The sequence below is a fragment of the Prionailurus bengalensis genome, chromosome B2, assembly GCF_016509475.1.
Source record: "Prionailurus bengalensis isolate Pbe53 chromosome B2, Fcat_Pben_1.1_paternal_pri, whole genome shotgun sequence".
NCBI classification, from domain to species: Eukaryota; Metazoa; Chordata; class Mammalia; order Carnivora; family Felidae; genus Prionailurus; species Prionailurus bengalensis.
This window is the reverse complement of record NC_057349.1, coordinates 99,891,643-99,918,692: the sequence shown is the minus strand read 5'-3', so window position 1 is coordinate 99,918,692 and position 27,050 is coordinate 99,891,643. Positions and strand designations below refer to the sequence as shown.

Genomic DNA, 27,050 nt, shown 5'->3' with positions numbered 1-27,050 from the left:
AAACAGCTATAAATGGAATACAGTTCAGCAATAAAAAGAAATGAACTGATAGATCCAACAAATCTCAAAACAAGCTGAGTGAAAGAAGCCAGACCAAAAAAAGTACATACTGTAGTGTACATACTGTGATTCTGTTCATCTAACGCTCTATAAAATGCAAACTAATCCATAATCACAGAAAGCAGATTAATGTTTGCTTAGAATACAGAAATACGATAGATTGCACAGGGACACAGGCTAATGTTTGGGTGTAATAGGTTCTGTACCTTGACAGAAGTGGTGTTTTCACAGGTGTATTACATATGTCAAAAACCATCAAATTTTAAATCTTTAAATATGCAGACTTGCTTTTATGTAAAGCAGATCTCAAAAGTTATATAATTTAAAATTAAAAAATTTAAAGTAATCCCTAAAAACTGAAAACAAATGAACCTGCGTACTGAGCTGAAGGCATAATCATACAGAAAAGAACTGTTTCAAGTGACTTCAAAACAGTGATTTGACCATATATTCTTAGCAGGATGTATTTTATAGACAAAAAGAACTGCAAAAAACCCCAAAAACAACACAACAAAACCTTCAACTGCACTCAATATTCACATCATCAGTAGTAACACTGTATGGTAGGTAGTACAGTATAAAAGAAATGCATACTTGTGTTGGATCACTGAGAACCTGGATTTTTTTCATGGACGAAAGAAGGTACATATGTGAAGTCAATGAAGTTAAGATCCTTTGGTCCTAAATTTAAGTTAGAAGTTTCAGTATGAACTCAGATACATTTTATCTTAACAAACAAATTTTAATTCACAGTTCCATTCTCTAAAAAAGCCTACAATGACCAACCACAAAACAATCCCTGGCACCCAAACTGTGGTTTCTAAAATAATTTCTCATTTTAAAAATGTTCATTCAGGGTTGGGGCACCTGGGTGGCACAGTCAGTTAAGCGTCGGACTCTTGACTTTGGCTCAGGTCATGATCTCACAGTTTGTGAGTTTGCGCCCCACATCGGGCTCTGCACTGACAGCCCAGAGCCTGCTTGGGATTCCCTTTTCCCTCTCTTTCTGCTCCTCTGCACATGTGTACACTGTCTCTCTAAATAAATAAATAAACATTAAAAAATAAAAGTTCAGGGCTGCTTAGAGAAAACAGCTGATTGCAGGGCTGGAGCAATGAATGTGTAAGAGGAGTCTGAAACATGGAAACCTCACCTCAAAGGGGCAATGAATTAAAATGTGTGGAAACTCAGAACACTGCCAAAAAAGCTGACCCGAAACTGGGCAGGAATGATGGCTAAGGTAACAAGAGAGATACTAATGAGTAATGATAAACATAAAAACCTGGTTAAATACAAGTAAGGGGGTGGAGAAGAGGTAGAAGATGAACTGGTTATGGTCAGAAGGAAAGCCCCAACTTGGATCTTTTTTTCAGCGGATCAATTCCAAGTAAAAATAAGATCTCACGTGTGGCTATGTCCACGAGTAAACACATCGAGAAAGGGGACAGAAGGTTACCATGTGTTGACAGGAAAGACCAGGGGATCCACAGTTAGAGAACACAGCAGATCCTGATTCTGCCACTTACTAGCTCTTCAATTGGCCTCAACTTCATCCACAGTATGGGAATAATATTATCATAATATACTGAATGTTTGCCCCTACCCCCTTGCCACTCTAAATTAATGTTAAAAGTCCTAACCCCTAATGTGTTTGAATTTGGAGATGGGCTTCTGAGGAAGAAATTAAGATTAAATGAGGCATGCCATAAGGGTGGGGCCCTGGTCCCATAGAATTAGTGTCCTTATAAGAAGAGACCCTAGAAAGCTGACCCCCCCCCCCCCCCCGCCCACCTCTACCTCTCTTCCCTTCCCTTCCTTCCTCCCTGAAGGAAAAGCCAGGAGCACAAAGCAAGAGCTGGCAAGAATCCTCATCAAAAATTGTGATTTTGCACCTTCAGCCACCAGAACTGTTTGTTTTTTAAGCCACCCAGCACATGGTATTTTTTACAGCAGCCCAAGCAAACTAACATGATTGCCTTTGTAAAGCTATAGAAAGAGTCAAATATAATAAATTACCTGACCTACACGATCCCACAGTTTTGGGATCGAGCCCCATGTCGGGCTCTGCTCTGACATCACGGAGCCTGCTTGGGATTCTCTTTCCCCCCCTCTCTCTCTACTCCTCTCTCTCAAAATTAAAAAAAAAAAAAAAGATGCACTAAATCTAAAAATAGATATACTGATTTTCTATAAGGAAAAGCAATACCACTAAGATTAAATAGAAATCTAGATAGTATTTAAGAAAGCAAAACAGAAGCAAAAAAAATTTAGTTCGGCATGAACTAAATGCGCACCTGGCATAAAAACACTGAAGCTAATAACTTCACTTTTCTTTCTGGCCAATTACCAAAAAAAGAAAACTTCCTAAAAGGATGGAAGCCCTTGATAACATTCTCTTTCCCCACCACTCTACTTTACTTCATATGAACACAAAACATACAACATGGAGTCTGCAGCTGGCTTACTTCATATTTACATTGAAAACACAACTGCCCTTGGGACCTGACAATCTCACTTCACTCCTCTACCTTCCTTCTTTCCCCAGATTCCTTTTTTGGTTTTCACTCCCTCCCCATCACCACTGCATTATGTGGTGATTCTTGCCCTCTAGTGGAAGCACAAAATAATAAAGTTTTTATAAAAACCAATTATACAAAAGCAAATGAAAGCCTTCTGTTATAACAAATATATACTGACCATTAACAATTATTATGGAACAACTGGAGGGAAAAAGGCAGAAAATCTGGGCCAATGGAGTACAAGTAATCTTAGCTAAAAACCATCCTTGATATTTTGGGGTATGTAATTTTGAAAAAAGGAAATGTTGGTCATTGTCTTTCATGTATGATTTTCTTTTTTTAACTCATCAAAAATTCAGGTAAGAACCTATAGCAAAGATTGCAATAAGTCAATTGAACAGACATCCAGATGGCCAACCGACACATGAAAAAATGCTCAACATCACTCATCATCAGGGAAATACAAATCAAAACCACAATGAGATACCACCTCACACCTGTCAGAATGGCTAACGTTAACAACTCAGGCAACAACAGATGTTGGAAAGAAGGCAAAGAAAGAGGATCTCTTTTGCACTGCTGGTGGGTTTGCAAGCTGGTGCAGCCACTCTGGAAAACAGTATGGAGGTTCCTCAAAAAATTAAAAATAGAACTACCCTACTACCCAGCAATGGCACTACTAGGTACTTACGCAAGGGATACAGGTATGCTGCTTCGAAGAGGCACATGCACCCCAATGTTTATAGCAGCACTATGGACAATAGCCAAAGTATGGAAAGAGCCCAAATGTCCATGGACTGATGAATGGATAAAAAAGATGTGGTATATATATATACAATGGAGTATTACTCGGCAATCAAAAAGAATGAAATCTTGCCATTTGCAACTATGTGGATGGAACTAGAGGGTATTATGAGAAGCGAAATTAGTCAGAGAAAGACAAACACGATATGACTTCACTTATATGAGGACTTTAAGAGACAAAACAGATGAACGTAAGGGAAGCAAAAATAATATAAAAACATGGAGAGGAACAAAAGATAAGAGACTCCTAAATATGGACAACAAACAGGGTTACTGGAGGGGCTGGGAGAGGGGGGATGGGCTAAATGGGTAAGAGGCATTAAGGAATCTATTCCTGAAATCATTGTTGCATTCATATGCTAACTAACTTGGATGATAAACAGATAGACAGATAATTAATTAATTAATAGGGGCGCCTGGGTGGCTTGCTTAAACATCCGACTTTGGCTCAAGTCATGATATTGTGGTTCATGAGTTTGGGCCCCGCGTCAGGCTCTGTTATGACAGCTCAGAGCCTGGAGCCTGCCTCCGAATTCTGTGTCTCCCTCTCTCCCTGCCCCTTGCTCCCCCCTCAAAATTAAACAAAAAAAAAATGAAAAAAAAATGAAGGGGACTTGTGAACACATAGGAAAGGATGTAGTCATCACATAAGTCCTTAGGAACTAGTGTTCCTATTCACCAAGAATAACTCATCTATAAGACAACCTTACAAGGTTGTGAGAATAAAACAATACACATAAAGCACCTAGTATATGCTTGGCATTTAGGATCGATCATTAAGGATAATAAAAAAAAGCTGTTGGGAAGTCACTGAAAGTTTTCTGGGAAAGAAACTTGATCTGAAACTTGCAAGAATGGAAGAAACTAGGTAAACGAGAACAAAAATCAGAAAAGACAATAGGAATGTGTACAATGTATTTTTAATAAGCCACTTTAAATGGAAAAAAGAGGAAGGAAATTGGGAGAGATAAAAAAAAAAGTTATAAGGGGTTAGAGTCTAAAAAACCTTGCCTATCAAGACTAAGAAAAATAGAGGTTTTTGAGTTGGAAGTGGATGATGTACAACAATCTTGAAAATTTAAGTTCTTAATTTTCTAAATTTAATGATGCCAATAATGACATAAAATGGGTGGAAGCATTTTATAAAGTGTAAAATGTTTCATATATAGGTTGACAATGAAGTTACTAGAGCATCAAAAAATAAAAATGATCAATGCATTATAACATCCATTAACTCTCCCTTACTGCTAGTGGGGAATAAAGAAAATAATGAAAGGGTGCCTGGGTGGCTCAGCTGGTTAAACGTCCAACCTTCGGCTCAGGTCATGATCTCGTGGTCCGAGAGTTCAAGCCACACGTTGGGCTCTATGCTGACAGCTCAGAGGCTGGAGCCTGCTTTGGATTCTGTCTCCCTCTCTCTCTGTCCCCACCCCCACCTCAAAAAAAAATTTTTTAAAAATTTTTTTTAAAAAAGAAAATAATGAAAAGGGGGGAAGAAAGGAAAGAGACCAAAAAGAAAAAGATGTATATATACAGTGAAGTGGCAAAGTGCCACCAATGACAGTCTTAGATTGCCTACTTGAGCAAACGTGTGGAGAAGTATTAAAATACTTACCAATAAGAAGATTTTTTAGCCTCCTGTAGTCTTCTGTTACATCAAAATCATCACCAGCAAATATTAACATGGGTTTTGTTCCCTCAGGACATTTACTATTCTATGAAACAGAAAAAAAATTATAATTATAAAATTATCAATTCTAAACTATTTATAAGTTGATTTTAAAGTAGTCAATTCTGGGGCGCCTGGGTGGCTCAGTCGGTTAAGCGGCTGACTTCGGCTCAGGTCATGATCTCACAGTCTGTGAGTTCGAGCCCCGCGTCAGGCTCTGTGCTGACAGCTCAGAGCCTGGAGCCTGTTTCAGATTCTATGTCTCCCTCTCTCTGACCCTCCCCGGTTCATGCTCTGTCTCTCTCTGTCTCAAAAATCAATAAATGTTTAAAATAAATAAATAAATAAATAAAAATAAAGTAGTCAATTCTTACACAGTGATTAGTTTTCATATTTTAACTGTCCTAAAACTATATTTATGAATACTGATTAAAATCTAAAGATTTAAAACTACAGTTGCAACTTTTAAACTAAAAAAATATTTTTTGTTCCACTCCCTTCATATCACCAAATTAATAAGTGGTCAAAGAATGATGTAAGCTATTTTTTAAAGTTATTCTGTACAAAGAATAAAAAGCTAAAATTGCTGCAAAACATACACAGCCTTTTAACAACCGACATCTCAGAGTCTAAACAAATTTAATTTCTTTAAATCATTTACTACCACTGTGCCTTTCTTACTGTGTCACATAAACAGTATTTAAATGAAAGCTAGATTAAACTACCAACTCCACAGTAACATGGGAAACAAGAGAATTTTATACAAGCTATAGAAAGTATGGGCAATCCTTACTCAGCATGGTTGAGGCTCTGACTAAAAAAAGCATTTTGTCCAGTTCTGGATTTTCCATACAAAGAAGAATGTGATGTGAATAATAATAACCTTTAAAAGCCACCAAAATAAAAGAAAAAAATCTAATAGAACTCTTTAACTGAATGATTAATTTATGACAGTGAACAAGTGTTAGTCTGAGCCTCCCATTGATTCTAGCACCTCTATTTTGGTATCAATCAAGGACTGTACACATCTAGAAACAAACCAACAAACCAACAAAAAACAGGACAAGAAAACAAATATCCTCTGCCCTAGGACCAGAGGTCACCTGTTGCCTCTTCCTGTTCACTCTTGTTGACAGTCTCTGCTTCCTAACTCTGAACCTTAACTGTCTCTACTTAGGAGGTGTACCTAAGATCTGTGCCTCTAGGGCCTGAATGGACCTTCCAGACCCAATGACTCTTCCATGTTCCATCTGTGCCTCCCTGACCCTGCTGCTGCTACCCCTAGGTCTATGGAGGCTATTTAAGTATACAGAAGGTAATGGGGCACTGGGTGGCTCAGTTGTTTAAGCGCCAGACTTCAGTTTAGGTCACGATCTAATGGTTTGTGGATTCGAGCCCCACATCAGGCTCTGTGTGGACAGCTCAGAAGCTGGAGCCTGCTTCAGATTCTGTGTCTCCTTTTCTCTCTCTCTCTCTGCCCCTCCCCTGCTAACTCTGTCTCTCCCTCTCTCAAAAAAAATAAATATTTTAAAAAAAGAAAGTACACAGAAGGTAAGAGAAAGTGAAGCAACATCCTGACCACAATGCATTATAAAAAATATGTTACGTCATGACCCAGTACACACATCATAAAAATATAAATGAACAATGGGGCGCCTGGGTGGCTCAGTCAGTTGAGCATCTGACTTCGGCTCAGGTCATGATCTCGCGGTCTGTGAGTTCGAGCCCCGCATCAGGCTCTGTGCTGACAGCTCAGAGTCTGGAGCCTGCTTCCAATTCTGTGTCTCCCTCTCTCTCTGTCCCTCCCCTGCTCATGCTCTGTCTCTCTCTGTCAAAAATAAATAAACATTAAAAAAAAATTTTTTTTAAATATATATATGTAACTGAACAAGTTACGTGAAACAGTATTTAACACGTAGGTCACTGATATTTTTCACAATGTGTAAACCCAGAACTAGAAGAAACTACAACAGATGAGCTTTATTTGAATTATCTAAAAGGCACTAAAAATTCAAAATATTACATAAGTACTGTCATATAGTATACTAAAAACATTATAATTGTGTAATGTCCTTGAACTAAATTTCTGAATTAAGTTTTTTTTAAAACAAAGGGAAAGAAAGGAAATAATTCTTTTCTTTAAGTGTATTTATTTCTGAGAGAGAGAGAAAGAGGGAGTGGGGGGAGGGGCAAAGAAAGTGAGGGACAGAGGATGTGAAGCAGGCTCTGTGCTGACCACAGAGAGCCCGATGTGGGGCTCAAACTCATGAACCGTGAGATCATGACCTGAGCCAAAGGCAGACGCTTAACCAACTGAGCCACCCAGACACCCCAGAAATGTCTTATAAATTATAAACAAACTTTCCAATAAAATACTCCAAGGCACCTGCAATGTATCTTTTCCTATCTAAAATAAAACCATTGGAAAAAGTAAATAAAAATTTAAAAAACAACAACATTGGCCTTAAATTTTAATCATTTCATCCATTAAGGCTTATTTTATGTAAAACAACCATCCCTAAAAGTTTGGCCACATCTTAGAAAATAAGCTCCCAGAATAATCATTCAATTTCCTGGTAGAACTGAATCACTTCTCACTTAAGAGTAAACAGGAGGATGAGGCTTGGCTTGGCAATAAAAGTAGGCAAGTGAGAAAAGAAACATCTGGCGAAGAGGTCTTAAAAATAAGGAGGTAGACGCAGAAAAGAAATAAATATGAAGAGAAAGTATAACAGACATGCAATTCCAAAACAAACTAAAAACAAGTTGTAATGGAATAACGAGGTAAAAGTGAAGCTCTGGCTAACAGTGTAGGTAGGGACTGCCAATGTAAGCATATGGTCATCAATTAGTGATTATTATAGTTATGGATATGCTCCATGAGTGAAAATTTAGTATTCAATTTAAATGGTGCTTGTTAAGCGTGAGACCTGACAAACAATAATGGTCTTGTGACCTGGTGGTTATAGAAGCTACCGAGGGCTAGCATGCGTGCATCAACCAGTGCTCACACCCACTACCTGGTGACCAAGCCAGATATGCTGCTCCTCTCCAAGGATTCATACACTGCCCTAAAGACAAACTGTAATAAAATGATAGCTTCCACCATAACAAGGCATCACAGTTTACATACTTTAACAAACACCTTCCAAAACATTATCTTCGCTGATAAACATTTTCACATATATTATCTCATTTGATATTATTATACCTATTTAATACTTGATTGCAATCTGAAGGTCAGGCAAGTAATTTATCAGGTCACAAAAGTCATCTAAATGGCCAACACAGGCCTTCAATCCAATTGTTGTCTCGAAATCCAATCTCAGGCCACTGTTCTACCCTGTACCTGAAGAAGCTGGTGTAGCTAAGTAACATCTGGGAAGAGCCTTTTTGCAAACACACAACAAACTTGGAAGGCATGTCCTCTTTTTAGGGGAGACTAGGAAAAGGAGTCATGACACATTTTACAATTCTTTCAACTACACCATGACCTTCAAAGACCCATAAACAAGAACAATTATGTAACTTTCCACTGCAAACTTCAATATCCTTTCTTTCTAAGTTCTATATGTATGACTCCAGATCACCAATGGAATTCCCCTGGGCCTCAATCTCCAACTTTATCCAATAGGAAAAGTAATTTTAGCCTTACACAGGGTAGCAATGAAATCTAAAGAAAATAATTACTTGATGGAACATTTGATGGAACAGATTCTGCTAAAGTAGAGTTCTGAGGGAACAGAAGCCCAGTTTGGACCCAGGAGCTAAACTAGGACAGTTTTCTTGCCTATTTACTACTTTCTATTTAATAATCCCATGCAAACAAAGGAGATACAAAGATGCAAGTCCTGAAGGGAAAGACTGAACTAGCATTTTGGTGGCCAGCAGCCAAAATACTGTAGGACCCGCCAAAGTATCGTAGGTTTAGAACAAGGCTCGCTTTCAAACTCTGGTATTTATTTAAAAAAAATTTTGTAATGTTTATTATTTTTGAGAAAGAGACAGAGTACCAGTGGGGGAGGAGCAGAGAGAGAGGAAGACAGAACCTGAAGCCAGCTCCAGGTTCCGAGCTGTCAGCACAGAGCCCGACGCGGGGCTCGAACCCATGGACTGCGAGACCATGACCTCAGCCAAAGTCAGACACTTAACTGACTAAGCCCCCCAGATGCCCCAGAAAACTCCAGTATTTCTGAGGTTCCATAAAATAGGTACTGTGACAATTGAGGGAGAGGATAGCATTTAAACTATGAGCCTAGAGTTAAAAACCACTCTAAATCTAACTGCCAGAAGATCCAAATATGTGTTATATGTTTATATCTCTTTTTAAAGTAAAAATAAAATGAGGGAGTTTCCACAGCATGAAAAGGAACAAAAAATTTTAAATACAGTGTATTTGCCAGCTTCCTGTCTCTACACCAAAATAAAGTAGTGACACTCAAAAACATAAAGATAAAATGAAATTTACTTTTATCTCAGAGCACACTAGAATAAAAACAAAGTTAAGCTACAAACTGTAATAGTACTCTTCACCACAAGATGTCACTATTGCCCAAGAACAACATTACAAAATGTTTTTATTTTTATGATTAGTATCGTACCTTGATGTCTTTTAGAGAGACAAACTTCTCAATACCTAATTCGATCATATCGAGCACGTGGAAGTCATACATACGACCTAGAAGGAAAATACATTTTCTTTTAAACATTTATTTTTCCCAAAGAGCCACCTTATATGTACCCACTTAATTTGCATGTCCAAAATGTTATTATCTCCCTTTTATTTTTTCTCCTTATACCCCACCAAACATGTCCCCTTCTTTCTTAAACTTTCAACTCTACCTAGAATACAGTGTTGCAATCTTGGCCCTGAAAGGATCTTGGAAATCGTTTAACCAAACTCCCTTATTTTATAGAAGAGTAAATAAAGGCCCATAAGAAGTAAAAGGGGTTGTTGCCTAAGCCAATGACGATACCAAATTAAATGTCAATTCTTACTGGTGAAGGGTTAATTTATGTGGGCAGGTATGCTACTGTTTTTTTCTCTAACACTGATTTAAGATACATATATTTTATATTAGAAAAATATTGGCAACTTTTGGTAAAGTAGTATTTTTACATGCCTATTCTCTACCTGCAGTCTGATAGATTAAAAATTTCATTCAAAGGCACAAGAAAAATTTTTAAAAACCAGCTTAGAGCTTACTTGTTACTCCTGAAATCTCAACACCATCAATTAATCTGAGTCACAAAACAGACTGTAAACACAAACATTAGGAAAGTAAATTATATTTACCTATTACTAGATTATTTGGCCGCTTCTTATTATGGGAGCCAAACATGAATAAAGAGCAATCTGACTTCTTTGAAAAGAATTCCTATAAAACCAAAGAAATCCCAATTAATGCATAAATATAAGAACTTTACGAACTGTATTCTGGGGGCACCTGGGTGGCACAGTTGGTTAAATGTCCAACTCTTGCTTTTGGCTCAGGTCATGATCTCAGTTCATAGGACTGAGCCCCACATCCGGCTCAGCGCTGACAGTGAAGGAGCCTGCTTGGCATTTTCTCTCTCCTTCTCTCTCTGCCCCTCCCCTGCTCGTGCACACATGCACATGCTCTCTCCTCTCTCTCAAAATAAACTTTAAACTTTAGTCATAGTTTTAAAAGTATGAAAGTCTTACTTCAAAAATAAACAAACAGGGGCGCCTGGATGACTCAGTTGGTTAACCATCTGACTTTGACTCAAGTCATGACCTCCTGATTCGGGAGTTCCAGCCCTGCATCGGGCTCTGTGCTGACAGTGGGGAGCCTGCCTGGGACTCTCTCGCTCTCCTGCTCACTCTGCCCTTCCACCCTGCCCCCCAAAATAAATAAACTTTAAAAATTAAGTTAATAAATCTTACTTCACTTTCACTTTACATCAAAATTCCCTCATATAGGATGATTTCGAATTCAAAACATCACAAATTACTAAAGGAACAGTAATTAGTCCAATCATGTATATGCTGTCTTAAATCAGAGTTTCTTGTACTCACCAATGATGTCTGATCCTCAAATGGTCTTGTAATGTTTTTCCTAAAAATATTTTTAAAAGATTACCTTAATTTTAATAATCTTAATTAGCAATTCACCCATAACAATTAAGTAATATATTAAAAAAAGATAATTTTGTAGATGATCAAAAATAAAGTTAGAGGGATATTCATTCATTCAAATATGTATTTAGTGCCTATTATGTGTCACTCACTGTTGTATGCGCTAAGGATACTAGGAAACAAACAAGATCTTTGCTTTCATACAGCCTACATTCTAGTGGAAAAATAAAAATTTCAAACAGTAATTAACTGTAGTGACAAAAATAAAATAGGGTATTGTGTTAGTTATGAACAGTGGAAAATGACTATTTGAGCTGAGATGTGATAGATAAGGAATAAGCCATTGAAAAGTTTTGAGGCTGAGGTGCCTGGGTGGCTCAGTCAGTTAAGCGTCTGACTCTTGATTTTGGCTCGGGTCATAATCTCATGGTTTGTGGGTTTGAGCCCCACTCAGCATAGAGCCTGCTTGGGATTCTCTCTCTCTCTTTCTGCCCCTCCCCTACTCACACTCACACTCTCTCTCTCAAAATAAATAAACATTTTTTTTTTTTAAAGTTTTGAGGCGAAGGGTATTCTAGGAAGAAGGAACACAATAAGCAAAGATTCTGAGATGGAAACAAGCTTAGACTATTCAAGAAATGGAAAGAAGGCAAGTATCACCGAAGCTTAGCATGCAAAGGGAAAATGGTGGGGCATGAGGTCAAAGATGTAGGCATGGCCCAGATTATGTTGGTCAAGGTAAGGCCTTGTTGGTCAAGGTAAGGAATGTAAATATTAATATAGTAACAGGAAGCACTAAAGAGTTTCAGGCAGGAGAGTGACATGACTGAACTCAAATTTTCTTTTTACTACTTTTTTAAAATCATAATCGTTTTTAAATTTTTTTTATTTTAGAGAATCTCTACCAGGCTCCCCGCTCAGCACAGGGCCTGATGCAGGGCTCAATCCCACGACGCTGGGATCATGACCTGAGCCAAAATCAAGAGTTGGATGCTCAACTGACTGAGCCACTCAGGCACCCCTCAAATTTTCTTTTTAAAGGACTATTCTGTCCACTATGTGAAAAGGGAATGTAGTTATGGCAAGAGAGAAAAGAATTAGCAAGAAGCTATCACAGTAATCCAGGAGAGAAAGAAATAAATGGTGTATTGGACCAAGAACACTAGTAGGGGAGCTGGAGTAGAACATGCTATCTTTCATGCAAAAGGGAGAGAAATACGTATATTTTTCTTTGCTTAAATATGCATAAAGAAATTCTGGTAAAACATAAACTATATGTGTTCACTTATAATCTCTGATTTCTCATCATGTAAATGAAGTTTCCATAAAATAGTTCATAATTTTTATGAAGCAAAATCTATGTACATGATCTTAACTTTGTTCAAAGAATAAAATAAACATACAGACATGAAAATATCTGTACACATGTGAAAATGGGTGAAGGGAATGGGAGATACAGGCTTCCAGTTATGGAATCAATAAGTCATGGGAATAAAAGACACAGCATAAAGAATATAGACAATAACATAATAATGGCAGATGGTAGCTACACCTATGATGAGCACAGCATAATGGAGACACTTGTCAAATCACTATGTTTTACACTGAAACTAATGTAACACTGTATGTCAACCATACTCAAATAAGACCAATTAAAATATGTATATACCCAGGGAAAACATGTCAGAATGTACATAGTGCTATGGGTGATTATTCTATTATCCCAATTATCTAAGAGTAGCATGTATTACTTTTATAATCAGTAAAAAAAGAATTTTTTTTTATGTTTATTTATTTTTGAAGGAGAGAGAGACGGAGTGTCAGTGGCGGAGGGGCAGAGAGAAAGGGAGACACAGAATCTGAAGCAGGCTCCAGTCTCTGACCTGTCAGCACAGAGCCCGACGCAGGCCGAACTCACAAACCATGAGATCATGACCTGAGCCGAAGTCGGACGCTCAACTAAGCCACCCAGGCACCCCAAAAAGAGTATTATTTTTAAAGATGCAAGGCAAACAAACTAAGAAAACTACTGCAGCATTTATGATTAACAACCATCAGCTAACTATAAATCACAAATAAGCAAATATGACCTGCTGAAAACATGGAAAATGCAAGTTAAACAAAGTATGATTTTGACTTCTTAGCTTAAAAACATAAACAAAAAGTGGGTAATGGTCTATGAAACTTGTATATTGCACTCTGCTAAAAGGACAACCTTTCCAAAAAGCGGTAATTAATATGCTTTATTGGGCATGAAGTAATCTCATGTCTAGAAATCTCACATAGGAATTAATTCAAAAGGATAATTCATTTGTGTAAAAATGGCCATTTTAGCATAATTTATAAGAACAGCAAAAAAGAAAAAGCTACATTTTTAGCAATAAAATTGCTAAAATTTATAAGAATAGCAAAAAAGAAAAACCATAAAATTAAGGTAAGTTATAAATGAATTTTAGTATAACCATTTAATAGATATTATATTGGCAATGAAAATAATACCTAGGGCACCTGGGTGGCTCAGTCCGTTAAGTGTCCAACTTTGGCTCAGGTTATGATCTTAACGTTCGTGAGTTCAAGCCCTAACATCAGGCTCTGAGCTGCCAGCACAGAACCTGTAATGAATCCTCTGTCTCCCTCTCTCTCTCTCTGTCCCTCCCCCATTTTTGCACGCTCTCTTTCTCTCTCTCTCTCAAATATAAATATTAAAAAAAAAAAAAAAAGAATACCTAAAGGATCACCTACTAATAGAAAAATTTTAGGGGCGCCTGGGTGGGCTCAGTGAGTTAAGCATCCAACTTCTGCTCAGGACACAATCTCACAGTTTGTGAGTTCGAGCCTCATGTTGGGCTCTGTGTTGACAACTCAGAGCCTGGAGCCTGTCGTCATATTCTGTGTCTCCATCTCTCTCTGCCCCTCCCCTGCTCGCACTCTCTCTCCATCTCTCTCAAAAACACATAAACATTTAAAAAAAAAATTTTTTTAAGAAAAATGTTTATAATATAAATGAAAAAGGCTTGATATAAAATGTAATGTATGTTGGGGCGCCTGTGTGGCTCAGTCGGTTAAGTGTCTGACTTCGGCTCAGGTCATGATCTAGCGGTTTGTGGGTTCAAGCCCCACGCTGGGCTCTGTGCTGACAGCTCAGAGCCTGGAGCCTGCTTCAAATTCTGTGTCTCTCCATCTCTCAGTCCCTCCTCTGCTCATGCTCTGTGTCTGTCTCTCAATACTAAATAAACGTTTAAAAAAAAATTTTTTTTTTAATGTAATGTATGGCAAAAACACAGATAATATTTTATCATTTTGCTAAAGAAAGAAGATAGACTCTGAGGCTATGTGTTGTATGATTCCATTTATGTAACATGCTAAAAAAGGAAAAACTATAAGGATAGCAAACAGTTCACTGGTTACAGGGGGGGAGGGGAAACAGTGGCCCTCAAGAGCACTGCACAAAGAAATTTTTAGGATGATGATACTGTTTCTGTATCATGACTGTTTCCATATCATGTGGCAGACACAGCTCAATGCATTTTTAAAAACTCATAAAACTGTACACCACAAAGACTAAATTTTACATACTTAAATTCAAACAACAACCGAGAGAAAAGTGGAGAAAAACTCAAAATAGAATACAATCTAATAAATGACCCTAAGTGTAGTTTAAAGTAATAACACAGGGGCGCCTGGGTGGCTCAGTCGGTTAGGCGTCCGACTTCAGCTCAGGTCACGATCTTGAGGTCTGCGAGTTCGAGCCCCGCGCCGGGCTCTGGGCTGATGGCTCGGAGCCTGGAGCCTGCTTCCGATTCTGTGTCTCCCTCTCTCTCTGCCCCTCCCCCATTCATGCTGTGTCTCTCTCTGTCTCAAAAATAAATAAACGTTAAAAAAAAATTTTTTTTTTTTTAAAAATAAAATAAAGTAATAACACAATCGGGGCGCCTGGGTGGCTCAGTTGGTTAAGCGGCCGACTTTGGCTCAGGTCATGATCTCGCATTCTGTGAGTTCGAGCCCCGCGTCGGGCTCTGTGCTGACAGCTCAGAGCCTGGAGCCTGTTTCAGAGTCTGTGTCTCCCTCTCTCTGACCCTCCCCTGTTCATGCTCTGTCTCTCCCTGTCTCAAAAATAAATAAAACATTAAAAAAAATTTTTTTAAATAAATAAATAAAGTAATAATACAATCACATTAAAGAGGCAGAAAAAAACCCAACCTAAGTTACATTTGAAAACAGTGTTTGAACTGGACACCCTAAGGCTAAAGACAAAGACCTGTACACACATTCTATACTTTAGTTAGTAATTTTGTTTCTCACAGGGTTAGACATTCTGAAAGTATGCACGTACTAGAAACCTACAAATCAATAAACATATTATCAATCACGAAAGCCAGGTTTCTTACTGTCAGAAGAAGCAAAGTTACAAATAAGAAAAGAAGAAAGGCTGGAATGAAGTCTGTGGCACTGGACTAGAATTGGAAGTAGTATTAAGACTCATGATTTTTTTAGGAAGTATCAGTATGAACTCAAGAGTTTTTTAAATACATAAAATTAAATTAGATGTACATGTATGCATGGGTTAACATGCATAATACTTATTTTCAAGGTCTGTCTGCTAAGAGGATCTAGAGACAATGACACTTTCGTAGCAACTAAGCATACTTTTGTGCCCAGATCTCTGTTTTCTAAATTACCAGCCCCCGATATATGGAAACAGGGCTCCACAGAGGAGGGATTGATTCCAGAGCTTTAAAATACAAGATGAGCTTGGAGCATCGTGTGGCACCAAAAAGGAGGACTTAAACACAAGGGGCATGTTGAAAGAACATAGGAGCCACCCTGAAAGAGATCTTAATGGCAAAAGGTATAACAATTTGAGCAACAAAATAGTGACAGCATTGGATTATAACTCAAAGAATATAATAAGTATCTGTAAGTCCACACTAATATAAATGAGTAATTCAATAGAGGAGAGATTTTCCTTACAAAATTCCAATTAATAAATGTAGAAGGAATGAGACAGAAAACCACCATTAGAACACCAAGAGTAATCCCCTATGTAGACAACAGTCACTGATGCATGCTAAAATTAATAAGCAAAAGTGTGAGGAGAAAGAGGATTATTTGCACAGTGTTTGCACAGTCTCCAAATATTTCCTCCAAACATTTACTAGTTACAAAGGGAAAAATAGTAAATTTATAGTGGAGAAACCAAGCAGACATCACTTTAACTGAGGTTAATGCTACCAACATAAGACATCCTGTACTCCCTGGTATCATTTATTGAGAAAAGCACATCACTTTTGTGGTACCCTTGCCAAAAACACATAAGGCTCAATCTATTCATGAGAAATGTAAAACAAATACAAACTGAGGTATATTTTACAAAATAATTAACAAGTACTCATCAAAAACGTCAAAGTCATCAAAAAGGGAAGGACTGAGGAACTGTCACAAATGGAAGAGTAAGGAGACATGACAACTAAATGCAATATAGGATCCTGGAAGAGAAAAAGGATATTATTGGAAAAACTGGTGAAACAAGTCAAGTCTATAGTGCAGTTAAAACATTATTGTACCAATGTTCATTTCTTACTTTTGATAACTGTACTATGGTTACATAAAACATAACATTAAGAGAAGCTGGATGAAGGGTATATGAGAACTCTACTATTTCTGCAACTTTTCTTTAAATCTATAATCACTCAAAATAATATACATATGATAAGATTACAACCATGTAAGAATATTCAATACACATGAAAACACAAACTAGAAAGAAATAAGTTTTAAAAATACTAATGATAAAAAATAAAAAAATAGGGGCTCCAGGGTGGCTCAATTAGGTATCCAATTCTTGATTTTGGCTCAGGTCATGATCTCACAATTCATTAGTTCAAGCCCCAAGTCAGGCCATGCTGATACTGAGGAGCCTGCTTGGGATGCACGCTCTCTCTCTCTTCCTTTCTCTGCCCGTCCCCTGCTCACATGCATGTGTGCACATGCATGTGCTCTCTCTCAAATAATAAATGTTCAAAAATTTAAATAAAAACATAAATAGATAAAATAAATAATGTTAATAGCTGTATTTAAGGAACTGTCATTTTCTTTTTTTTTTTTTTAATGTTTATTTGTTTTGAGACAGAGAGGGAGACAGTGCCCATGAGCGGGGAGGGGCAAAGAGAGAGAGAGAGAAGAAGGGGGGGGAGAGAGAGGAGGAAGGAGGGGGGGAGAGATGAGGGGGAGAGAGAGGGGGGAGGGGGGAAGAGAGAGAAAGAAAGAGAGAGAGAGAGAGAGAGAGAGAGAGATCATGGCCTGAGCTGAAACCAGAGTTGGTTGCTTAAACAAATGAGCCACCCAGGCGCCCCTGTCATATTTCTTAAACAAAGTATTTTTCTAAATCTCCCATAAAGTAATTATTACTTTTATAACAGAATAATAGGAGTTAAAATAAATCACTACTTACTTTTTATACAGAACGCCATATGGTTTTTTCAATGCATACTGTAAAACATAATTTAGTTTTCAAAATAAATTACATTCTGAAAAGCAGAGATAAAAATAAAATTGTATTATATCAGTCATTATACAAGATTACCTGGTCCCTGAATCCTATTCTGAGGTCTTCTGCTTGGCTCTCTTTGGATCACTTATCTAAACCTGTAACATAAGCTTAATATTCTGACTTAGACTACACTTTCCCAATTAAAAGTTTCTATGCCCTGAGCACCTGGGTGGCTCAGTCGATTAAGCATCTGACTTTGACTCAGGTCATGATCTCACAGTTCAGGAGTTCCAGTCCCACATCAGGTGAGCTCAAGCCCCCACTTGATGTGAACACAAGCCCCACTTCAGGTAAAAACATGAGCCCCACTTCTCTCTCTCTCTTTCCGTCTCTCTGCCCACCCCCCAGATTCTCTCTCTCTACCCCCCTGCCCTTCATTCACTTGTGCCCTGTCTCTCAAAAAAAAAAAAAAAAAGTTTCTATGCCCTTTCAAAAATCTATCCAACTTAAATGATTTCTTTCATTTGTTTAAATTCTACCTATTCTATTCTTTCCAGGAAAACAATTTGAGAGTAGAAAGAAAAGCAAAAGAAAGCAGATAAAAACAAATCCTATCGGGGCACCTAGATGGCTCAGTCAGTTAAGCGTCTGACTTTGGCTCAGGTCATGATCTCATGGTTCGTGGGTTTGAGCCAGCCCCATGTCAGGCTTTGTGCTGACAGCTCAGAGCCTGGAGCCTGCTTCGGATTCTGTGCCTCCCTCTCTCTCTGCCCCTCCCCTGCTCGAGTTCTGTCTCTCTCGCTCTCAAAAATAAATAAACATTAAAAACATTTTTTTAATAAATAAATAAAACCTATCAAGAAAAGCTGACAAAATTGAAATAATGTTATCTGGAGATGAGAGAGCTGAGAAACAGTTACAATGAGGACAATAAGAACTAGAGTTTTTAAATTCAGCCCTTTAAAAAATTCCTGTCGAGGCGCATGGTGGCTCAGTTGGTTGAGTGTCCAACTTCAGCTCAGGTTATGATCTCACAGTTGGCGAGTTCGAGCCCCGTGTCGGGCTCTGTGCTGACAGCTCGAAGCCTGAAGCCTGTGTCAGATTCTGTGCCTCCCTCGCTGCCCCTCCCTCGCTCACGCTGTATCTCTCTCTCAAACATAAACATTAAAAAAAAATTGTTTTAAGTTCCTGTTGTTCAGCCCTCTTTTCATCTTTTTCTTATTTCTTTCCACTCATCCACTAATAATCAGTTGTTACCAGTATGATCAGTTCTGCTCTACTATAAGGAATAACAAAGATCTAAGGCATTACCTTACATTAGGGAAAGGAGTAAATGAGGGAAACAATGAAAAAGGAAAATGACTGTCAGAGCTGATAAAGGAAATCCAGCAGTAAAACCTATCTTTTAAGTACTAAAACTTTTTTTTTCTTTTTTTAAGTTTATTTATTTGTTTTAGTAATCTCTACACCCAAACTGGGGCTTGAATTCATGACCCTAAGATCAAGAGTCACATGTTCTTCTGACCGAGCCTGCCAGGCACCCCTTCAGTAGGAAAACTTTTTGGTAATTCTTGACCAAATATTTCCCTGCCTTGGTGTAATGCACACTAGCACAGTGACAACTCAAGAATCATTCATCAATATGAATGCTAACTACTGTAATAACCTGTAACATTGTGCTGTTCTTGGAACTTACTTAAATACAGGGCCAGAATCCTATCAACACAATGACACTGAGAAGGATGAGCATGTATTAGATTATTCAGCTATCTGAACTGACTATTGTGTTCAACAAACGTCAACAATTTAGTCAAGTTTAAAAATCAATTATTTAGTTGATTTAACTCAAAGAATCTATCTGTTGTATCCAAGGCCTAAATAATCAGCCACTTACTAGGTATCTCCATGGACTATGCCTTTCATTCACTGATTAAATATTTACTGAGCACCTACTGTGTGTCACACAAAGGGCTAGACATGAGGCTACAGAGGTAGGAAAAACATAAAGCTTTTAACTTCATCACTTACATTATAGGCCCTGAACTGAACATATTACTTTTCTCTTCAAACCTGTTCCACATGATATATTCTCTACTTGCCATTATCACTTCTCAAAACCCCAACCCAGAAACCTGGGAAGTTCATACTTCTTACTCATGCCCAAACTCTTCTACCCTCATCATCTAGTCTCTCTGATGATCTCTCATTTTCACTGGCACCACCACATTCCAGATACTCATTACCCGGCTGAAAACAATGGCTGAATCAGTTGCTACATTTGCTCTCAGTTTTCCCTGGTCAAACTGATTAAAAGGACTGATCCTACCTGCCACCTCCAATCTTTCAGTGGTTCCTCAGATCTTTTACAACAAAGCTCAAACTCCGTGTTGCTACCTGATCCCTGCATGTTCTTCTAGCTCCATCAAGCCCACGTTCCTTTAGCCATCCCCAATTATTTACAGTTCCCCAAACACATCATATGCTCCTTCACGTTCCCTTTTGCACAAGTTTTTTCCTCAACCTTGGAAGACTTTCTGCTTCTCTTCCTCTCCTCCTCCTTGTTCTGACTCCTCCTTCAAAATGAAGTGTCTCCTCTGGGAAGCCCATTCTGCGTATGGCTACCCCTATGGGATTTTAACTGCCTCCTATCCTAGCCTCTACATGCCTCCAGCACAGCAGTTAATTCAGTGTTATAATTTCTTATTTGCCTGTCTCCCTCATTAAGCTCACTGAAGGGACAGACGTGTCTTATGTAACTCTTAATCCTCAGCACCTAGCGCAGTGCTTGGCGTTGCTGACGGAATAAACAGATAGTGATATGCAGTTATTTCACTTTACAAACTAGAGATGTTCCTAAAATGTGGGTAAACCAAAGTCCAGTCATTGAAATCAGTTCAAATTTACAAAAGGAACAACAGTAGCTGCTTTAAGGAAAACCAGTGGATAGTGTCTTGCCATGGCAAATTATCTCCAACTTGAGCTTTTTTCTAAGGCAAGGCAAACTTATCCACGTATCCAGCAGCCCAAACTTGTATGCTGAAAATTTCCTAAAATGATTCCAATACCATTTAAAAAATAAGTGTATAGGGACATCTGACTAGCTCAGTCAGTAAAGTGTGCTACTCCTGATCTCAGGGTTGTAAGTTCGAGCCCCACAATGGGTGTAGAGATTACTTAAAAAATAAAATCTTTCAAAAATAAAAATAAAAAAATTATTATATACATACCACATCTCTAAGTACTTGTGTCACCAGCAAATTTGCATTTCCCCCTTTAATCAGCATAGCATTTTTAACATTTTCACTAAGTTTCGGTTCTCTCTTCTCAAGGAATCTCTTGGCTCGTTTCGTTTTTGGCTTTCTGTTTGGAAAATCACAATTTGTAACAACTTAAAACATTTTCCTCATAGTACAAAATCATGACTTTACTAACATGCAAATTCTTAAAAATCAACAAATATTACATAACATTTATCAGTTAGGATTCCACCACTAAACAAAAATCTCACTTTTTAGGGAGATATTAACAAAAGGTATTCAGCTATTACTATTAAGTAAGTGTTAACTTTATTAGCTTTTGATTTTTTTTTAATCTTTTTTTTTTTTTCAACGTTTATTTATTTTTGGGACAGAGAGAGACAGAGCATGAACGAGGGAGGGGCAGAGAGAGAGGGAGACACAGAATCGGAAACAGGCTCCAGGCTCTGAGCCATCAGCCCAGAGCCTGATGCGGGGCTCGAACTCACGGACCGCGAGATCGTGACCTGGCTGAAGTCGGATGCTTAACCGACCGCACCACCCAGGCGCCCCTTGATTTTTTTTTAAGGCTTTCATTTTTTTAATATCACCAACATTCCTTTATTACTGTTTTTTCTCTAAACCTTTCATAAAAAAAAAAAAAAGACTCAATGAAGACTGTTGCTATTTTTATTCCATCATTTTTCCTTCAGCCTTAGAGCAAACAGCACTCTTACCCTAACACAAAGCATTGCACACCAACTAGTGATCAGTCTGTGGGCAGTTACCAAACACAGGGAGGCTACTCATTGTCTATCTTTCCTACAGGTTGTAGACCTACCGGGAAGTATACACTATCCCACTCCAACATCACAGCTGAAAAAGCCAAACATTATTGCCGCCAACGGGGAATAACAATGACTGACACTTTTATAGAGTTACCTTACTAAGGCTTATCTTCACCAAGACCCTACCACACAGGTAAAATTATTATCTTCATTTTACAGATGAGGCAACTGAAGCCAGAGAGGTAATTTGGCCAAGGTCACACAACTTGCAAGTAAGCCAATCTTCAAAATGAGCAAAATTTAAAAACTCATCTCGACCACTGTGCAAAATATGAAGGGAAAACAAATTCATTATTCTGACTTTATGATGTGACAGCAGGAGTAGAATGGTGTTATACAATTCTGTTCAGAGAAATTCTGTTCTGCTTCCACTGTATCTTGCTTTTCCAACAGTTCTTGGCCATCTACTGAAAGAATTCCTCCTCTCTTAAATAACTACGACCCACCATCCTCCTTTCAGTCCTGTGGACACTTTGAGCAGGAAAAGAAAAACGCAATATACACACACTTCATTTATCAAGCAGAGTTTAAAAATTCTCCTGCAGACAAAGTGTTAAGCAATATAAATAAAGCTTCCAATCACTTACTGTTTGATAAAGATACACATTATTTATTAAATCAAAAAATATTTAGTATGTCTTATGGCAAAAAACAGTGCTCTATATTTCATGTGGTTTATTACTTCTCACTCATCAACTAATGCAAATAACATCTTCTATGTTGTATCAGCTGTTTGTTCCCCAATCAGATCATAGTCTTACTCATCTTTGCAGTCCCCATACCTAGAGGGATACATAGCAGATGCACAAAATTCTCTGAATTAATGACTAAAAAACGAATTTGTTTTGATTAGATGTTAATCCAGGCAAATCCCAAGAAATAACAGCAAGACTATTCAGAAGACCAATAAATATTTTCTGAACGCATTTAAAACAAACATCAACTCAAGGGAACAAAAAAACTAACGAACATTTCTACGTGCTGTAGCAAAGGCTTTACGTACATACATTCTCGCCAGTAATCTTCATAGTTCAATGAAGTACGAGTATTACGAACGCTATTATACAAAGTAAACTGAGGTTTAGGGGGATTAAATGGCCTAAAGTCACAAAGTTTTGTGACCGCGCCCGAACTGTCACCTACATCTGTCAGATTCCGAGGCCTTGTGCTCGTAACCATTCATTCGACCACCTTCCTCACGCTTCTCGGGAAACCAGGACTTTTCTAACTGGCTAGAATAAAAGCGGCGAACACCTGCGTGTTACCGCCTGGCAGCTCCCACCAGTGGGCTTCCCGGCACTTCATCGCCCAGCGAGCTGCACTACTAGAGACTTAGGCTAGCGGATGCATCGACCCACCACAAGCGAAACAGCGGGAGGAACGAGAGGAGTAGCCCAGGCGAAGAGGACGTTTTTTCACTCGTCCCCACCACACGAGTCCCATTCCCCAACGTCCCCCAGAGAAGGGACCCAGCGCACTTACACAACTCGATCCAAAGCGTCCATGGCTACCGCAACACGAACCCGGAGAACACACGTGCACAGCGCGGTTACGCGAGTTACGCCAGTGGCCCGGAACAGGCGGAACCGGAACTTGAGCGTGGCGTCACTTCCTGGGACCGCCCCATCATGGATGCCTAGGCTTTTTTTTTTTCCCCCTTCTCCCTTTAATGAAATTGCGCCCCTTTCCCTTGGTAACAGATTTTTGCCTTGGCTTTTAGCCGGAAATTAACACTTTAGGTAACATCGTGTATAGCAGCTTGATGGACGCGCCTGTGTGTATACCTGGAATAAGGTATTCAGGGACCAGATGTTATTTTTCTGGGAATCTCCCAGAATGTCAGAAAGGTTCACATGGTAGGTACTCACACAGTGAGTGAAATCAATGTGAAATATGCACTATTGACCTAACTGTAAGCTCAATGAGGCAGAATTTATAAATACTGCAGTGCCCGACACATAGAAGGTGTGCATTGAAATTTAACACTATGGATCTTCATTTATAGCCCCAATTTTTAAATTGCCATATAATTCATATGCCATAAATTTTACCTCTGTAAAGTGTACATTTCACTGGTTTCTAGTATATTCACAAAGGTGCAACTATCACCACATCTAATATCAGAACATCTTTATCACCCCAAAAGGAAACACCCACCCTATCAACCCAATAGTAGTCACTACCCATTTTCCTGTGCGGTAACACACAGGCTGTCAGCTACCTAAGCTTGAGGTCAAGCATGCCATGCCCTCTTTTGCCTCCTACAGAATTGACACAAACTTGGTGGTAAGAAATCCCAAGCTCTTCAAGAGCTGGCTTGGGGTGCCTAGGGGCATCAACGTCTGTGGCCTGGCCTCTGCCATCACACTGATTTGCTGACTTCCTCTGGCCAAGCCAGACCATTACCCTACACCTTCTTTTCTTCAAAGAGTTTTATAATTTCAGCTCCAATATTTAGGCCTTTGGCCCATTTTGAATTAATCTTTGTATATCGTATAAGATAGGAGATCCAACTTCATTCTTTTGTATATGGATATCCAGTTGTCCCAGCATCATTTGTTGAATAGATTATCTTTGGGGTGCCTGGGTAGCTCAGTGGGTTAAGCAATGGGACTCAACTTCAGCTCAGATGGTGGTCTCATGGTTTGTGGGTTGGAGCCCCACATCAGCATGGATCCTGCTTAGGATTCTCTCTCCCTCTGTCTCTGCCCTTCCCTGCATGTGCACGCGCAAACTCACTCTCTCTCTCTCTCTCTCTCTCTCTCTCAAAATTAATTAATTAATTTTTTTTAAAGATTATCTTTGCTCCATTTTATTGCCTTTGCTCCTTGGTCTTAAATCAGTTGACTATATTTACATGGATTTATTTCTGGGCTCTGTATTCTGTCTATTAGGTATTATCTATTCTTTTGCCAATACTCACTATCTCCATTATAGTAGCTTTATAGCAAGTCTTGAAGTTGGGTAGTGTCAGTCTTCCTACTTTGTTTTTCAATATTGTGTTAGCCATTCTAGGCCTTCTGCCACTCCATATAAACTTTATTTTTGTTATGATTCTTTTTTACAAAAGTTTATTCTTAAACGTACAAACGGATCTAAGACAACACTTGATTCTAGCTATAGGTGGCAACAGATACTATGACAAGGAATCCAAATGTTTGAACAGGAATGGAATTAAGGATCACATTGTCTCAGGGCACCTGGGTGGCTCAGTCGGTTAAGCAGCCGACTTCGGCTCAGATCATGATCTCGCGGTCCGTGAGTTCAAGCCCCGCGTCGGGCTCTGTGCTGACAGCTCAGAGCCTGGAGCCTGTTTCAGATTCTGTGTCTCCCTCTCTCTGACCCTCCCCCGTTCATGCTCTGTCTCTCTCTGTCTCAAAAATAAATAAACGTTAAAAAAAAAAAAAAGGATCACATTGTCTCAGGCATAAAAAAACAGCTTACTTTTTGTCAGATTTCTTAATTCCACCTGTGGCCAGGAGGCCCATCCCCATAGCCTTTGCTTTTAGCTCCTTGAGTTTCTTCTTCATGAGCTGCTTCAGGGGCTCCTTCTTGCCACCTTCATGGTCAGACATGGCACCTGACACCCCTTCCCCAGACCCTGCCACCAAAAGCTCCTCCATATAAACTTTAGAATCAGTTTGCCAATATCCACACAATAACTAGCTAGGATTTTGATTGATATTGCATTGAATCTATAGAGCAAGCTGGAAAGAACTGATATCTAGACAATGTTGAGTCTTCCTTTCCATGAATATGGAACATCTTTCCATTTAGTTCTTCTTTGATTTCTTTCATCAGAATTTTTGTAGTTTTCCTCATATAGATCTGGTATGTGTTTTGTTACATTAATACCTAAACTTTTCATTTTGGGAATGCTAATATAAATAGTATTGTGCTTTGTTATAATGAGCACTGGGTGTTGTATATAAGTGATGAATCACTGAATTCTACTCCTGAAACCAATATTGCACTGTATGTTAACTAACTAGAATTTGAATAAAAACTTAAAAAGAAAAAAATAAAGCTTGAATTATTTAAAATTGTAACGGTATAAAAAACAAATAAAAAATAAAATATTAATAGTATTGTGTTTTAAATTTCAAATCCTATTTGTTCATTGCTGGTATATAGGAAAGCAATTGCTTTTTGTGCATTAACTTTTACCCTGCATCCCTGCTATAATTGCTAATTAGTTCCAGGAGTTTTTGTTTGTTTGTTTGTACATGCTATTTTCCACATAGATGATCATGTTATCTGAGAACAAACAGTTTTATTTCCCTTTCTTCTTTATTTGCATTAGCTAGGACTTCCAGTGTAATGTTAAAAAGCTGTGGTGAAGGGGGACATTCTTGCCTTATTTCTGATCTTAGCGAGAAAGCTTCAAGTTTCTCACCATAAACAAGATGTTAACAGTAGAATTTTTGTAGATACTCTTTATCAAGTTGAGGAAGTTCCCCTCTTTCATTCCTGATATTAATAATCTGTCTCCTCTCTTTTTAATTAGTTAGCCAGGCTTGAGGCTTATCAATTTCATTGATCTTTTCAAAGAACCAGCTTTTGGTTTCATTAATTTTCTCAATTGATTTCCTATTCTCAATTTCATTGGCTTTTTTGTTCTAATTTGTATTATTTCTTTTTTCTGCCTACTTTGAATTTAATTAGCTCTTTTTTTCTAGTTTCCTAGCATGGAAACTTAGATGATTGATTTTAAATCTTTCTTATTTTCTAACATATGCATTCCATGCTATAAATTTCCCTCTAAGCACTGCTTTCACTGTATCCCACAACTTTTGACAAATTGTGTTTTCATTTAGTTCAAAATATTTTTAAATTTCTTTTGAGAGTTTTACTTGCCCTGTGTGATATTTAGAAGGGTGTTTTTTAGGGGCACCTGGGTGGCTTAGTTGGTTCAGTGTCTGACTTCGGCTCAGGTCATGATCTCATGGTTCATGGGTTCAAGACCTGTGTCGGGTTCTGTGCTGACAGCTTAGAGCCTGGAGCCTGTTTTGGATTCTGTGTTCCCTCTCTCTCTGTCTCTCCCCCACTTGTGCTCGCTCTCTCTCTCTCTCTCTCTCTCTCAGAAATAAACACCAAAAATTAAAAAAAAAAAAAAAAAGAAGGGTGTTCTTTAATCTCGGAGTATTTTGGAATTTTCTAACTGTCTGTTTAATGGTTTCTAGTTTCATTGTGGTCTGAGAGCAGACATTGTATGATTTCTATTCTTTTAAATTTGATAAAGTGTTTTTTGTCCCCAAATGTGGTCTCTCTTGATGAATGTTCCATGTGAGCTTGAGAAGAATGTATGTTCTGTTGTTATATGA

The 27,050-nt window shown here is 38.3% G+C and overlaps 1 protein-coding gene across 3 annotated transcripts in view; it reads right to left on the bottom strand.

The window, feature by feature from the left end:
* Positions 1-23,324, bottom strand: part of RPF2 (ribosome production factor 2 homolog) — a 35,124-nt gene extending 11,800 nt beyond the window's left edge. Inside the window, exons 1-7 of one of the 3 annotated variants that reach the window (XM_043592118.1) lie at positions 23,209-23,324; positions 20,870-21,002; positions 17,604-17,641; positions 11,093-11,132; positions 10,349-10,430; positions 9,654-9,730; positions 4,999-5,098 (exon numbers count right to left, since the gene is read on the bottom strand). In XM_043592118.1, the coding sequence (XP_043448053.1) occupies positions 4,999-5,098; positions 9,654-9,730; positions 10,349-10,430; positions 11,093-11,132; positions 17,604-17,641; positions 20,870-21,002; positions 23,209-23,231 (493 nt within the window). In that variant the 5' untranslated portion in view covers positions 23,232-23,324. Of the gene's footprint in view, positions 1-4,998; positions 5,099-9,653; positions 9,731-10,348; positions 10,431-11,092; positions 11,133-17,603; positions 17,642-20,869; positions 21,003-21,319; positions 21,326-22,869; positions 22,973-23,208 lie in introns of those variants that run through there. The other 2 variants (XM_043592119.1, XM_043592120.1) reach the window with 2 other exon arrangements.
* Between the last annotated feature and the right edge of the window lie 3,726 nt (positions 23,325-27,050).